The sequence below is a fragment of the Triturus cristatus genome, chromosome 8, assembly GCF_964204655.1.
Source record: "Triturus cristatus chromosome 8, aTriCri1.1, whole genome shotgun sequence".
Lineage (NCBI taxonomy): Eukaryota > Metazoa > Chordata > Amphibia > Caudata > Salamandridae > Triturus > Triturus cristatus.
The window spans coordinates 116,321,641-116,333,759 of NC_140591.1; the positions used below are offsets into that span (position 1 = coordinate 116,321,641).

A 12,119-nucleotide genomic window follows, 5' to 3' on the forward strand; every position below is an offset into this window, starting at 1 on the left:
GCAATAATCTTCACGATAGACCTATGATTGAGGTTAGAAACTGAGAGAAGAACGAAGAAAGATACAGAACAAACTTGGCTGATAAAATTGTGAGCCTTGAGATTAGTTATAAACTCTACCCAAGTAGGCTCAGAAACCAAAACTGGTGCCGGGGGAGTAGTAGAACCAGTGATTGTAGTGACAAGAATCCAAAATGTACATGTGTCCTGGACAGATGTATAGTGTAAGTGCCTTGGTAGGAGGTGCCATAAAATTCAAGATATCAAACCTTAAAAAGAGAAGCAAAATGTTTGGGTATTTAGAAATATTGCTGTCTGTAGTGTCAGGTAAATTTGCACTAAAATTGAAGCAAAATATTTTCTTTAGGAAGAAATGATCTCTTTGAAATATATTTAGATACGTCAGGATTGTCTTCATGCCATAGGCAAAAGGCCTCCCCCCTCCATGAATTGGGGACATTAGTATTGTTTGGTCAAAAGTTTTACTTTTTTAGCAGCCGTCTCATACCTGAACAAAGGAATCAACAACTTAAAAATGGGCAGTTATGGTTTGCGAAGCGTCTCTTATGTGAGACCTATCACCTATGCCAGTATTGCATGGTGAACCTGTGGATCACTGCCACTATGTCATTGTGACTCATAAGTATTAGGGCAAGTATTGCATAGTGACACATGTGTCAATGACACATATTTTAGTGGCTGGCTTTACTAGTGCTACCTGTATTTGTGGAAACATTCTTCTGTCAAATACTAGAAACATGTGTTTCACTGTATTCTTTGTATAATGCCTGCTATATCTTGTTTGCTTTTGGTGTATTTGACAGAAGCTTGAAGTAGTCTAATCTCCTATAGGTTTTTAAGTGGTTCAGACCTTATTCTGTCAATGCACAATCCGCACTGGTTGGGGAGATTTTAGAGAGCTGACCCCGTTTGATAGGCATTTGATATGCATGGTGATGGTCTCTGTCCTCTGCTCTGCTGTTTTCTTCACTTTGATTATATTAAAACCTTGGAGTCATCTCTGACTAAGGATGTCTTCACTACCCTACAACAGCACTAGAAGTGATTTCCTGAAGCCACAGAGCTCTCCTTTCCTGCTGTTGACAAAGAAGGCTCTAAAGAGAGATCCCCAGGTCAGTGGCCACCACAAGAACAGAGGAGAACTGACCACTCCATCTTCAAATAGCCTTTCAATTGGACGGTCTGCCCATTGGTGCCCAGAATCTGCATCTAAATTGTCTGCCTCTAGATTTAAAGAGTAAACTATGTAAACTCTTGATCATAAATTGGCCCCTCACCACCCAGCTGCAGCCAACAGACTAAATCCTGTCTCTATGTAATCATCGCTTACCAGTGACTACTAAAGAGAGCCCTTCCTTCCCCACCTGCACCCACTGTACATGACAAGCCTGTGCCTCTTACGGTACCTCTTTCCTTGGGACCACCAGCAGCCACGCCTCATGCGTGCCTAGCCAAACACCTCTGCAAAGCACTTTTCTCTTCTACCCATTTCAATATTCATCCCCTTTAACTAGAAGCTGGCCACTTCTCTCCTCCCTCTGCACCCTCCCTGCTTGTACTTGCTCCGTCCTTGCCCTTATGCTCCATTGTTTTACCCCATCTTATATACCGCTTTGTTGCTTTATTGTTAAGCTTGTTTTCTATAAGTCACAGACATATGTACTTTCAAGGAAGACCCAAACACGTCTTCAAAATATGTTGGAAGTGTTTAATACAAATGTCAATTAGGGTTGTCTATTATGACTCAGACAAATGCTTGATTGTATAAAGATGAGTGTATAATACTCTACTTTGTTGTGTTCCATAGGTGAGGGATGACCATAACCAAACCTTGGTGGAAACATTGTGGCCAGAGATACAGCAGGAACTGAAGATTATTGAATCCGAGGAGGAACTTCTCAGTGCTGAAAAAGTCTTAGATGTCGTCCAAGCTCAATCACCTACTTCCGACATTGGTGCTTCCTCTGTGTCAAACACACCTCTTAGATTGGAAAGGAATCCTACAGTGACCAAAGAAGAAATTGTGGATACAACCATTCAGGCTCACGAAGGAGCTTTGGCCAAAGAAGCACCGAACACAGGCATTCCTCAAGTAAATGAACAAGGAAACGATGTTCATAAAAATTGCAATACAAGCCCTATGAAACTGGAAGAACCTTCTTTTGAGACAGCATCGCAAAAGAGTCTACTAACTGCTATGGATGCCCAGAGCAGCAGCCCCCCGTGTCAAGATGAAGATCGTCATGCAAAGCTTCAGCCGAAAGACAGCACTTCAGAAGAACTACCTCCAACCCCAACAAGGAGAAATTCAGAACAGGTTGGCTTAAGCAGCAGCTCTGCCACCCAGCAGCCCAGTTCCTCAAAAACAAATAATTCCATTTTGGCAGGAACTTGGGGTCAAGTTAAAAAGGACCTTTTAAAGATCCGCTCCAGGGGAACCCGAGAAATCAAAGACCTGAATTTACCTTCAAGTCGAGATGAAAATCAGCGGCAGAAACCAAGTGCAGCCAGTAAAGCTCAGAGGTCTTTGGGTAAGGACGAACACTTGACTTGGGCAGATGCTGTTCGAACATTTGATTTGGTAGAGCCGTGGGAAGAACACCAGTGGGTCACCAGTCCCCTTCACTCTCCCAAACTGAAAGACATCCAAGAAAGAGAGGTGCAAGAGTTTCTGCCAAACAGAACTGGTGCACCGGTGGAATTCAGCAAGAGGCCAGAATTCAGTCGCAGTCTTTCCTTGGATAGTAAAGACAGTCGTGTGAGTCGCTGGACTGTAAAAAAGGCTCATGCAAGAGAAACTGAACGACATCCCGAAAAAGCAGGAGCTGGGGAAGAAGGTATAACATTGCATACCGTACCCCAGAACTCCGGGCAAAACAGCCAAGTGAACATTTCTGGGGAGCCATCCAAGTGCGAGGAGCTGTCACCTTCACATATCAATGATACTTTTAATGGATACATGAAAACTGAAGAAGCTTGTCGTATTCATTTGCCTCCTACAGATCCAAAAGTGATTCAGGAAGAACCTCCAAGCTTGAAGCCTGTACAGTCTTCTTTGCACTCGAAGCCAGTGGATAGTTTCCCAGCGCTAAATGAACTTAAAGAGGTTTATGAGCATCATCTCCCCAAAACTGCTTCCATTCCAAACCAAGAACTCCTGCCCAAAGAACCTCAGCAGACACCGGCGAATGAAGAAGAAGCGTCCCATAAAGCAAGGCCCTCGTCATTCAATTTGGAATCACTCCTTTCTGGAGATGAGTTTTTGAAGGTGGAAAGCCAGCCTGTAGGCATTCACACTGAGATCAGAGAATCAAATGCTGTAGCTCCTACAACAACAAGCCTGATACCACAATCAAGCAGCAAAGCAACAGACCAAAGCAAAGTGGACTTATGGAGAACTCAGTTTGATGCACAAGAACTGGATTACATGTTAATTAGCCATACGGCTACTGGCCGTCGTAACTCTGCACCAGTGAGTGTCTCTGCAGTGAGGACCTCCTTTATGATTAAGATGTGCCAGGCTAAAGCAGTGCCCGTCATACCTCCCAAACTTCAGTACACACAGATTCCACAGCCATTGCAGACTCAAAACATTGATTCCACGGCTCCTCCCTTGGACCAAGAGATGAATAGCCAGTCAGACTCCAGGCTGACTTGCAACCCAGCCAGGAGCCACCAGGAATCTCCGAATTACCCATGGACTGAGAAAAAAACTCAGGCAGAAAAGGAAAACAATGACCCAACTGCTGTTGACTCTTCTTCTTCCTCAAATACTTCATCCATCCTTTCCCCAGACCCATCTCTTTCCGACCAGAGCACAAGTTTTGATGCCCCAGTATTAAGGCGAAAGCGCACTTCCGATGGGGAGACTACAGGGGAAGTCTCTCTTTCTTCCAAAATGGAGAGACCATCTGGGTTTTCCAAGCCTTCCTATAGATCAAGACCAGGAAGGCCTCAAAGCCTGATTTTGTTCAGTCCTCCCTTCCCCTTCATGGAGCATCCATCATTGCTGGACTCTAGGACACTGCTCTCTCCTATCAAAAGCCCATCTCACACCAACTCCCAAGACCCAGTTTGCGGCGAGCAGACTGGCCACCTCCGGACTCCGGATGGTGTCACCCTCAGGAATAAAATGACCATCCCAAAAAGTGGCCAAAGACTAGAAACTTCTACTAGCTGCTTCTACCAACCGCAGAGGCGGTCAGTCATCCTGGATAGTCGGAGTAGCCGGCACATAGAGTAACAGCACCGGGCAACCAGTGTCGGCCACAATGCCAAAGGCAGTATTATGCAGCAACATTTCTATGCAATAAGAAAAAAATGTTTCCTCTTTATTTTTGTGCAGTTTGCTTCTGTTGTCCTGTATTTTTGATTGTGCTTTCTGCAGAGATAATCAACTTTAGGTTTCTATTTTATGTGCTGTTCCAAAGAGCAGATGTAACTTCCTCCATCGCCATCCATCCACAAGGTACAGTGGAGCCTCCATCAATAAAACTGTTAAATGAACAGGTAGAATCAGGAATACATACAGCAGAGACCAAATCCATGCTGCCACACAGCTGAAGCCTGGTATGCTCTAGTGTGCCATGCTTTGGAGCTCAGGGAGCGCTATGTACAGCTTGCACTTAAGGTCAGAGCCCGAAACAGGAGCTAGGCTAAGTAGGGGGTTCAATCACCACAGTCTGCTCATAAATGTAACTTTTTATTTCATTTTAGATTTTTTTGTTACTAGTGCCACACAATCATTGCACATGAATGCCTATGTAAAAAGACCTATTGTAAGCAATTGTGGATTTTTGGTAAGAATGGTAAGAAATTTGGTAAGAATGTATGCTAGAAGAGACTGTTACTACACCCATTGTACTTTATTGAAGTGGATGTGAAAGAGAGAGTAGTACGTTCACTGGTGTTGTATGGTGACCCCATGATGTACGGGCAGTAAGCAGTGGCAGCGATGTACATTTTCAATAAGCCAAGTAGAAGGTCACATGACGTCTGTGCAGCACGCGCTTCATCTGCCATTTTGCCATACAGTTCACGCCCCCATTACTTTTTGGCTACAGATTTTATTGTTCATCTTCTCTTCATTTTTTCCTCGTGCTCCCTTTCCTCAGTCCCTCTCTATAATTATTGTTCTCAGCTAGACATTGGTTGCATACATGTGCTTTGGTGGCCAACTAGGATTCCATGGGCACCTCAAATAAACCCTCCTCCTTGAGAGACAGCCTCAAACACACAGAAGTGACAACACAGAGCAAGAGACAGCATGGCCACTAACAAGCCATAGAGCTGTGCTAAGATATGATACCTAAATATGAGGTAGGGGCAGACATGTTTCTAACTACTGCATCCTATCTTCTGACCCCTGAAGTATGGGATCTCCGGCTCTGGTCTTGGCGGCTATTTTCTAAGCATTTTTGACTTTGCAAGAAGGATGTTAGGTATCGAACAAACACTTCATTCAGTTATTCTCTTCATAGATACTCCAGCCACTGACTGACCAATCCACTTCTGTGTCTGAGTACTAACATTTGGAATTAGGCCAAATGTGGCCAGATATTGGATGTCAGGGAGCACTTTGCTGGCCCGATTGCTATCACATGCTGTAAAAATAACCTAAAGTTGACCCTTCTTGATGATAAGGTGCATGCACACATGCCTGCTTGCACATACCAACATGTTTACATTCTGCAAAGCCAACCATCTCAAGTTGATGGACACAAACTAAAAAACAATTATAAGTAACATGACTAGAATATGACAGTGGAGTATGCTAATAGTGGGATTCTAGCTAATCCTGAAAGTCAGTGCTCCAAAAGTTGGGTTTCAAGTGTTTTTCAGAAAATGTGATATAGCATAAAGTCAACAATATTGTAATGGGCACCGCAGAGCACACACCAAGGACATGATTAACCAGAAGGCATCTGCAACAAATATTAATCATTTTCACAAATTCACTCTTTTGCCCCGGTGGGAAATGATACAACTGACTACTTTCTTCATCTTGGGTAAAAATCTCATATTGAGCTAGGTATCAAACTTATAATTGTGGCCTTCATCTGAAAGGGGATTGTTTCTGTCTCTTTTTTTTACTAACTTTAGTAGGTAGACAGCAGATGAAGAAGACAGGATCTTTGCGTATATTAAATTGTAAACGTTAGGGGTCCAATAAAGAAACATCATACCCTTCATATGTATTTTACTGCACAAGATCTGCTGATCTTGCCAAGTCACTCCCTAGTATTCCTGAATTTTCCCTTTCAAGGAGAATTTGTGGGAGTTGTAGGATTGTAAATCATGGGGTCTGCGAAGAAATGTGTGACTGGTGGATGTAAAATCCACATAAAATGGGAAATATTTTCTCATGTATGCACATACCTGAGCAGGCTGAAGGCCTGAACGTGATAAGACAGCCTGTCTGCCTAGGTAAAATAATCTATACCTTTAATTGTAAACCAGGTTTTGAATGTACTCTTCATAGTTTAGGGTACCAAGTCAACTTTCACTACAAAAGAACAATTGTCTATTGTTTGTAGAGATGTTCAGACATTTTTGTTCCTCATGCAAAAGAAAAGAAAATCTAATGTCACTTTAGCATAGTTTTAGTACTAATAATTCTCAATTTTTATTAGTTATTTGGTGTAAATATTGCCACAAAGTATACAATTTTAAATAATTTTGTAAACATATGGGCTTTCCACTTAAATTATCAAATGCCTGTTGTTCGCCTATAAGTAGCACCACTTTTTCTTGCTACCCTCATCGGAGCTATTCTAAGTCCAGGAGCAATGATCTCCACCCCATCGGGGACATTTTACAATGTGAAAATTCTCCATAGAAATATTAGATGGAGGAATTAAGACTTGTGGTCAACTTCTGCAACATACTGCTGTTGTTGTTGTTGCATATGGGCAGTTTGCATCAGTGCCAACACAAACATTCTCGTTGGGTTGCAAGAGGTGAAGCCATATAAATCATTTCAAATCCTTAAAAGCACTTAGCTGTTATCATTCAAATACTCTATTTCTTTTTGTTTTGGTGCTAATTGTATCAATAATATATGTTTTCTATACTTTTTTTATAAGTAACATCTTTCTGATATCTTGCAACTTAACTGATAAACAGGTCTTAAGACAGGAGGGTCTCCCCAAATAAGTTGCATGTTGTCAACACTGTAGTGGTCTGCAGCAGTACCCCAGGATTCTGCAATAGAGTGCCACACTCAGTATCGGCCTACAAGACCTCTGCAGAGCTGCCAAAGCAGTGCATGAGTCTGCCATTGAGCACAATCTATATACAAGACACCTATAGGTGTACCCTAGTCTTAGGTATGCCCTGGACTTTAGACATTCCAAAACTGAGGACAAGCCTTGCATGCAATGAGGATATGAGTGTATAAACTCAAGCTAGCTTCTCATCGCTTCTGGCTTCCGAATCTGCATCATAAAGTCATCCCAGCAATCTGTAGGACTATGTGGACATAGAAGTTATATCCTGCTGATGAGTTAAATTGAATGGTGCATCCTTGGAGAAGAGCAGAGTTAGGTTTTCTGTGGCTATGAACTAGAATAGGAGTTGTAGCCCACCCTACGTGCACTGGCATGATAGGGTGGGAGGCGGGGACCCCAATTATGGATTGTTAAGCCATCCTAAATTATTTTTCATGGAAACCCCTAAGTCAATACAAACAGGCCCTTTTCTGGAGCATAAAGGGGTACTGCAAAATGTAGTGGGTGATTGGGGAAATACTGGATGGGTGTCTCTTATCCATCCATATTCCTCTCTCACCCATTCTAACATCTGTGTCTCTTCATGCTACTGTTGTTGCCGCACTGGCAATGCATCGCTGAAGGATGCGGAGAATACTCCACCATTGTGGCGATACAATGTGACTCTGTAAAGAGCTCATGCTCATTTAAGCAAGTGGCTTCTCTCTAAGATAGAAAAAGGGGTGGTCTTTCTTCCCAGCTGGGATTTCACAGACAGGAAAAATAATTCATAAGATGTGTTTGCTGTTTTTCGTACAAAATGCTTTTTGTACTATTATAAAGCACTGTAGGACACAACTTGTGTTTTTTTTTAATAGGCGTGAGCTCTCCAAGCTGCAAGAAATGTATAGATTGTATGTTGGGTGGAAGAGGGTATTGAAATGTTATTGTGTTTTTGAACACACAAGAATTGTTAAGGACTGTGTAATATGTAATTGTGATGAAACTTCTACAATGGCCACCCTGCGGCTTGGGTAGATACATTAATTCATCAGGCATGGACAAGGGGACTGGAGAGTTCATGGATTGCAAGGTTTGGAGAAAGGAGTCATTAACCCAAAAGAGCATAGTCCGAATGGGAGGAGCAGCTGTGGAGACCAATTAAAATCAGTGGGGTGAAGTCAACAGGCAAGAAATGAAAATAGAATGTATGACTCAGAAATCTACAGAGGAGGGAGGGACCTGCTTCCCAAAACATCGATCTCTTCCAATATTATGGTGACAGTCACTCTGTTAAGAGGTGCAATCAATTCTGAGTGTACAGATGTTCGGCCCTTTAAACCCTTTTACTGCTAATTGCTTCCTCTGCATTTTAGATTGTAAACTGCCCGTGGTAGTGAAATTATTAACTCTGTTAATCAGAGAGGGTAGAATATGGATAGATTGTGCAAACAGGACCCCCAAAAAGATTATTGAAGACACCCCAAGATAGCAAAGTAGAAATCTTTGTGAGTTGTTGTTCAAGAATGGCTGTCGATCCAGTGGGTTTTGGCATCGTAGCAGTGGGGAAGGATATTTGTTGCTCTTGCTGGTCTACGGCGAGCTCTCCGGTCCCCTCAGAATACTCTTTGGCTGCTGATGATTTTCTTTCGTCAGGCCAGTGAGTCATGTATTCACAGAAAGACGCAGAGTTTGGTTACTGGTTCAGGCCTCAAACTAGAGATCTCACATCTGTAGAAGGCAGTGGTAGGGACTGGGAAATCGCAGTTATTGGAAGAAAGATGTACACAGCACCTCACAGAGCCATTGTCACTTCAACATCTCTGAACTGCATTCCTTACCATCTCTTGGGCCAGCAAACATTACCCATTAAAGGGACCCTGCAACCTCCACCGGGGGAAGAAGGAACACTTGATACAGCTCCTCTTACGTGATCCAGGGCTACCTGCTGATATTGTGTAGAACAGACCAAGTGACCCCAGTAAAATCTAAATTATTTCACAAATGCTTGGAATGTTGATACTTTGCTCTATACTCTCTCTGTTGTAATCCCTCAGCTTCCTTCAGAAATAGCGTGTCTGTCCAATAGAAGCCATGGGGGACGCTGAGTACATTATCGGAACACACATTTTTTGTTCCTCTCCGAGAGCCTGATGTGGGTCCTGTATATAAGCTCCGGCGAGATATTCTAATTAAACTGAGGCACCAATGGCAGGCAGTCTTCACAAAGAAGGGCCATCTCACCAGCTGTAATGTGTATTCATACTGTAGATTAATTAGCAATTTTAACTTACACTTTCTTCAAAAGCATAGTCGAATGGGTGTGCACCAGCAACAAAGCATAGTTTTAAAAAAGAGGCGCGTGAATGGCAGCCATTTTACTGTGATAATTAAGTTATAATGAAAATATTGGTTAAAGCTTAAGTTGCAGGGATGCATGAGCATTATATACTAGGTGGCTCCACCCCCTTAATACAGATGTTATTTCCACTGCATTGAAAGGAACAGAACAGCCATAACAGCCATTTTGTTAGAATGTGAAAGAATAAAAGGAGAATGTTCCGTGAAAGTTTTGCGTGTGTCAAAAAATGTGGATGTCTCTGTACTGTGTTAAATAAAGTTTTAAATATATATAAATGTATAAATATAAAATGTATATCTATTATTGTATATCTGTTACATAAGGTTAATAGTAGGCAGTGAAACTGACCATTTTAACTGGATGCTAGGCAAATAAGGGGTGAGCACATTTTGATGGTATATTTTCTTAATATCTGATGCATGTTACTCACTTGCCGAGAGTTTGCCTGAGTTATTTCTTTGAGTGCAGCACATTTCCTTTATCTTTAAGAGTCTGTGCCATGAGTTATTATGTTTGTCCTTATTGATCTATGTTCTTTTTTTTTAAATTTGTTTTTTTAACTTTTTAATCAACATTATGCATCTGGCGATTTAATGTGGCCGGCAGTGCATCGATGCTGCTGGCTGGCACTGCAGCATTGAAGGTCCCATTCAAGAAAGACTTAAGGCACTGAGCAAATATTGACACCATGTTTCTGGCCCTTGACTTGAAGAGCTAATATATGGTAGACGTTGTTGTATTGATTTGGCTCCACTTGGACTTACATACAAGATTACAATGGTCTGCAAAAGAAAAGCCCGGGGCTATAAACATGGTGCACCCAGTGACGTGGTCCTTCTGTATGTCCCCGGAGGCCGAGGTATCCAACATTGCACTCTTCATATCGCATGATTAGGGTAACTGTAAATGACCACCATTTAAATTCAATATAGGCAAATTTATCTCATATGGTTATCCTACAAATTGGCATGGCCTTTGCTTTCCTCAAACAAAGGTGCCTTAAGCCTTAAGATGTCTCCACACATTGTCAACAAAGGGCTTATAGCTAATAGCCAGATGGAGGCCAATGTGAGAGCCCTCCCCCGAATTGGCGACAACACGGGGAAGAGCAACAAACATCGCTAGGTGAACAAATGGCGAATTTGAATGCAGAGCCAGCAAAACCAGAAGACGGTGTGTGATCCATTTTCTGAAAATTTCAAAAATGCTTTGCTAGGGTTACCAATGTAAAATATGATCGTATATCCATCAAAAGGAGGAGAAAGTGTGCCATCTGACCGCTACAGTCAGTCATTGAGACTGATAGCTCTCTCTTTCATCCAACTCAGTGTATGATTCTGTGCAAAACTCTGCTGCTCACTTTCCCTCATGAATTGCCCTCTGAAACGAGCCCCACGCTTCACTTCTAGAGCTGTGCAGAGCAATGCAAGGCAGCAGGCGGATCCACTTACACATCTAACGGGAGTCTTGCATGCTGGTTGTTGAACTGCAGTTCCTTGCAATGCTTAAATAAATGTTATTTTTCCAGCATTGTGCTGCTTGTCCTTTATGCTTATAATTTGTTCTCCCAGTTTTATTCCTGAATCTCAGCCACGAGATTAAACTGGAGTTTAAAAAAACATAAGGAATCATTGTCTTGTGTCATATTTCTGCTTAATGTTTTTTGTTTTAACAGAAAGTGGTATGTCCTCATTTCATCTGAAAAAAGAAAATGGGTTATATTCTTTTTTGAGTTATAATTTTTTGGAGGTGCATTCTTACTGTCCAGGGAAACATCACAAACTTGAGTAGGTGTAGCAACAGGTTTGTACTGCAACAAAATGCACCAGTCTCTGAATATATTTGTTAGCTAATTGTGCACGTACTCGGATAAGCGGAACAGTAGTTAGAGCCCAGGATTTCAGAAAAGGAATCTTCAGTAAAGTCTTTACCCATGAGCCATAGATTTACAAAGATTTTGCATCTGGTTTGCATTACATTTTTAACACAAACCGGATAAAAATATTAGGTTGAGATTTACAATCCAACGCAAATCGTAATTTGTGTTGGATTGTACCCAAAAGTAACGCATAGATCTGCAATGGGCTGCTTTATGTTACTTTGTGTCATGGAGGCGTTCCATGTGTGGTGCATGGGCTTCCAGTGCAACCTCCTATGCTTTTTACGCATAGCCCTACAAAGAATTGTAGGCAGGAATTTATGCCAAAATCCTGCACCTCCCGTTAGCCAGGCTTAGCGAGATGAAATATTTTCATTTCTCCTCGTTTTTAGGTCTCGGGACCATCCGGTCTGCCGAAGGCAGAACCGGAAGTCGAGAGATTTAATGTTTTGGAGAAGAGGGGCTTGAACCCGCCCCTCTTCTCCCCTGTTCTCCATTGGCTGGCCTCTTCAATGCTGGCCAGCCATTGGAGAAGAGGTCCCGTCACTCCGATCATGCCCCGTCCTTTTCGGATCGGGGGGCGTGTTTTTTGCAGAAAGTCTCATTATCTCCTCCAGCCAATGGCTGGAGGAGATAACAGCAAAACACGC

General features: G+C 42.3%; 1 protein-coding gene across 1 annotated transcript in view; it reads left to right on the plus strand.

Moving 5' to 3' along the window:
* ARHGAP31 (Rho GTPase activating protein 31) overlaps window positions 1–11,214 on the plus strand; it is a 496,424-nt gene extending 485,210 nt beyond the window's left edge. Inside the window, exon 12 of the mRNA XM_085621137.1 lies at window positions 1,828–11,214. Coding sequence (XP_085477263.1) covers window positions 1,828–4,263 — 2,436 coding nt within the window. The 3' untranslated portion in view covers window positions 4,264–11,214. The remainder of the gene's footprint in view (window positions 1–1,827) is intronic.
* Window positions 11,215–12,119: the final 905 nt, after the last annotated feature.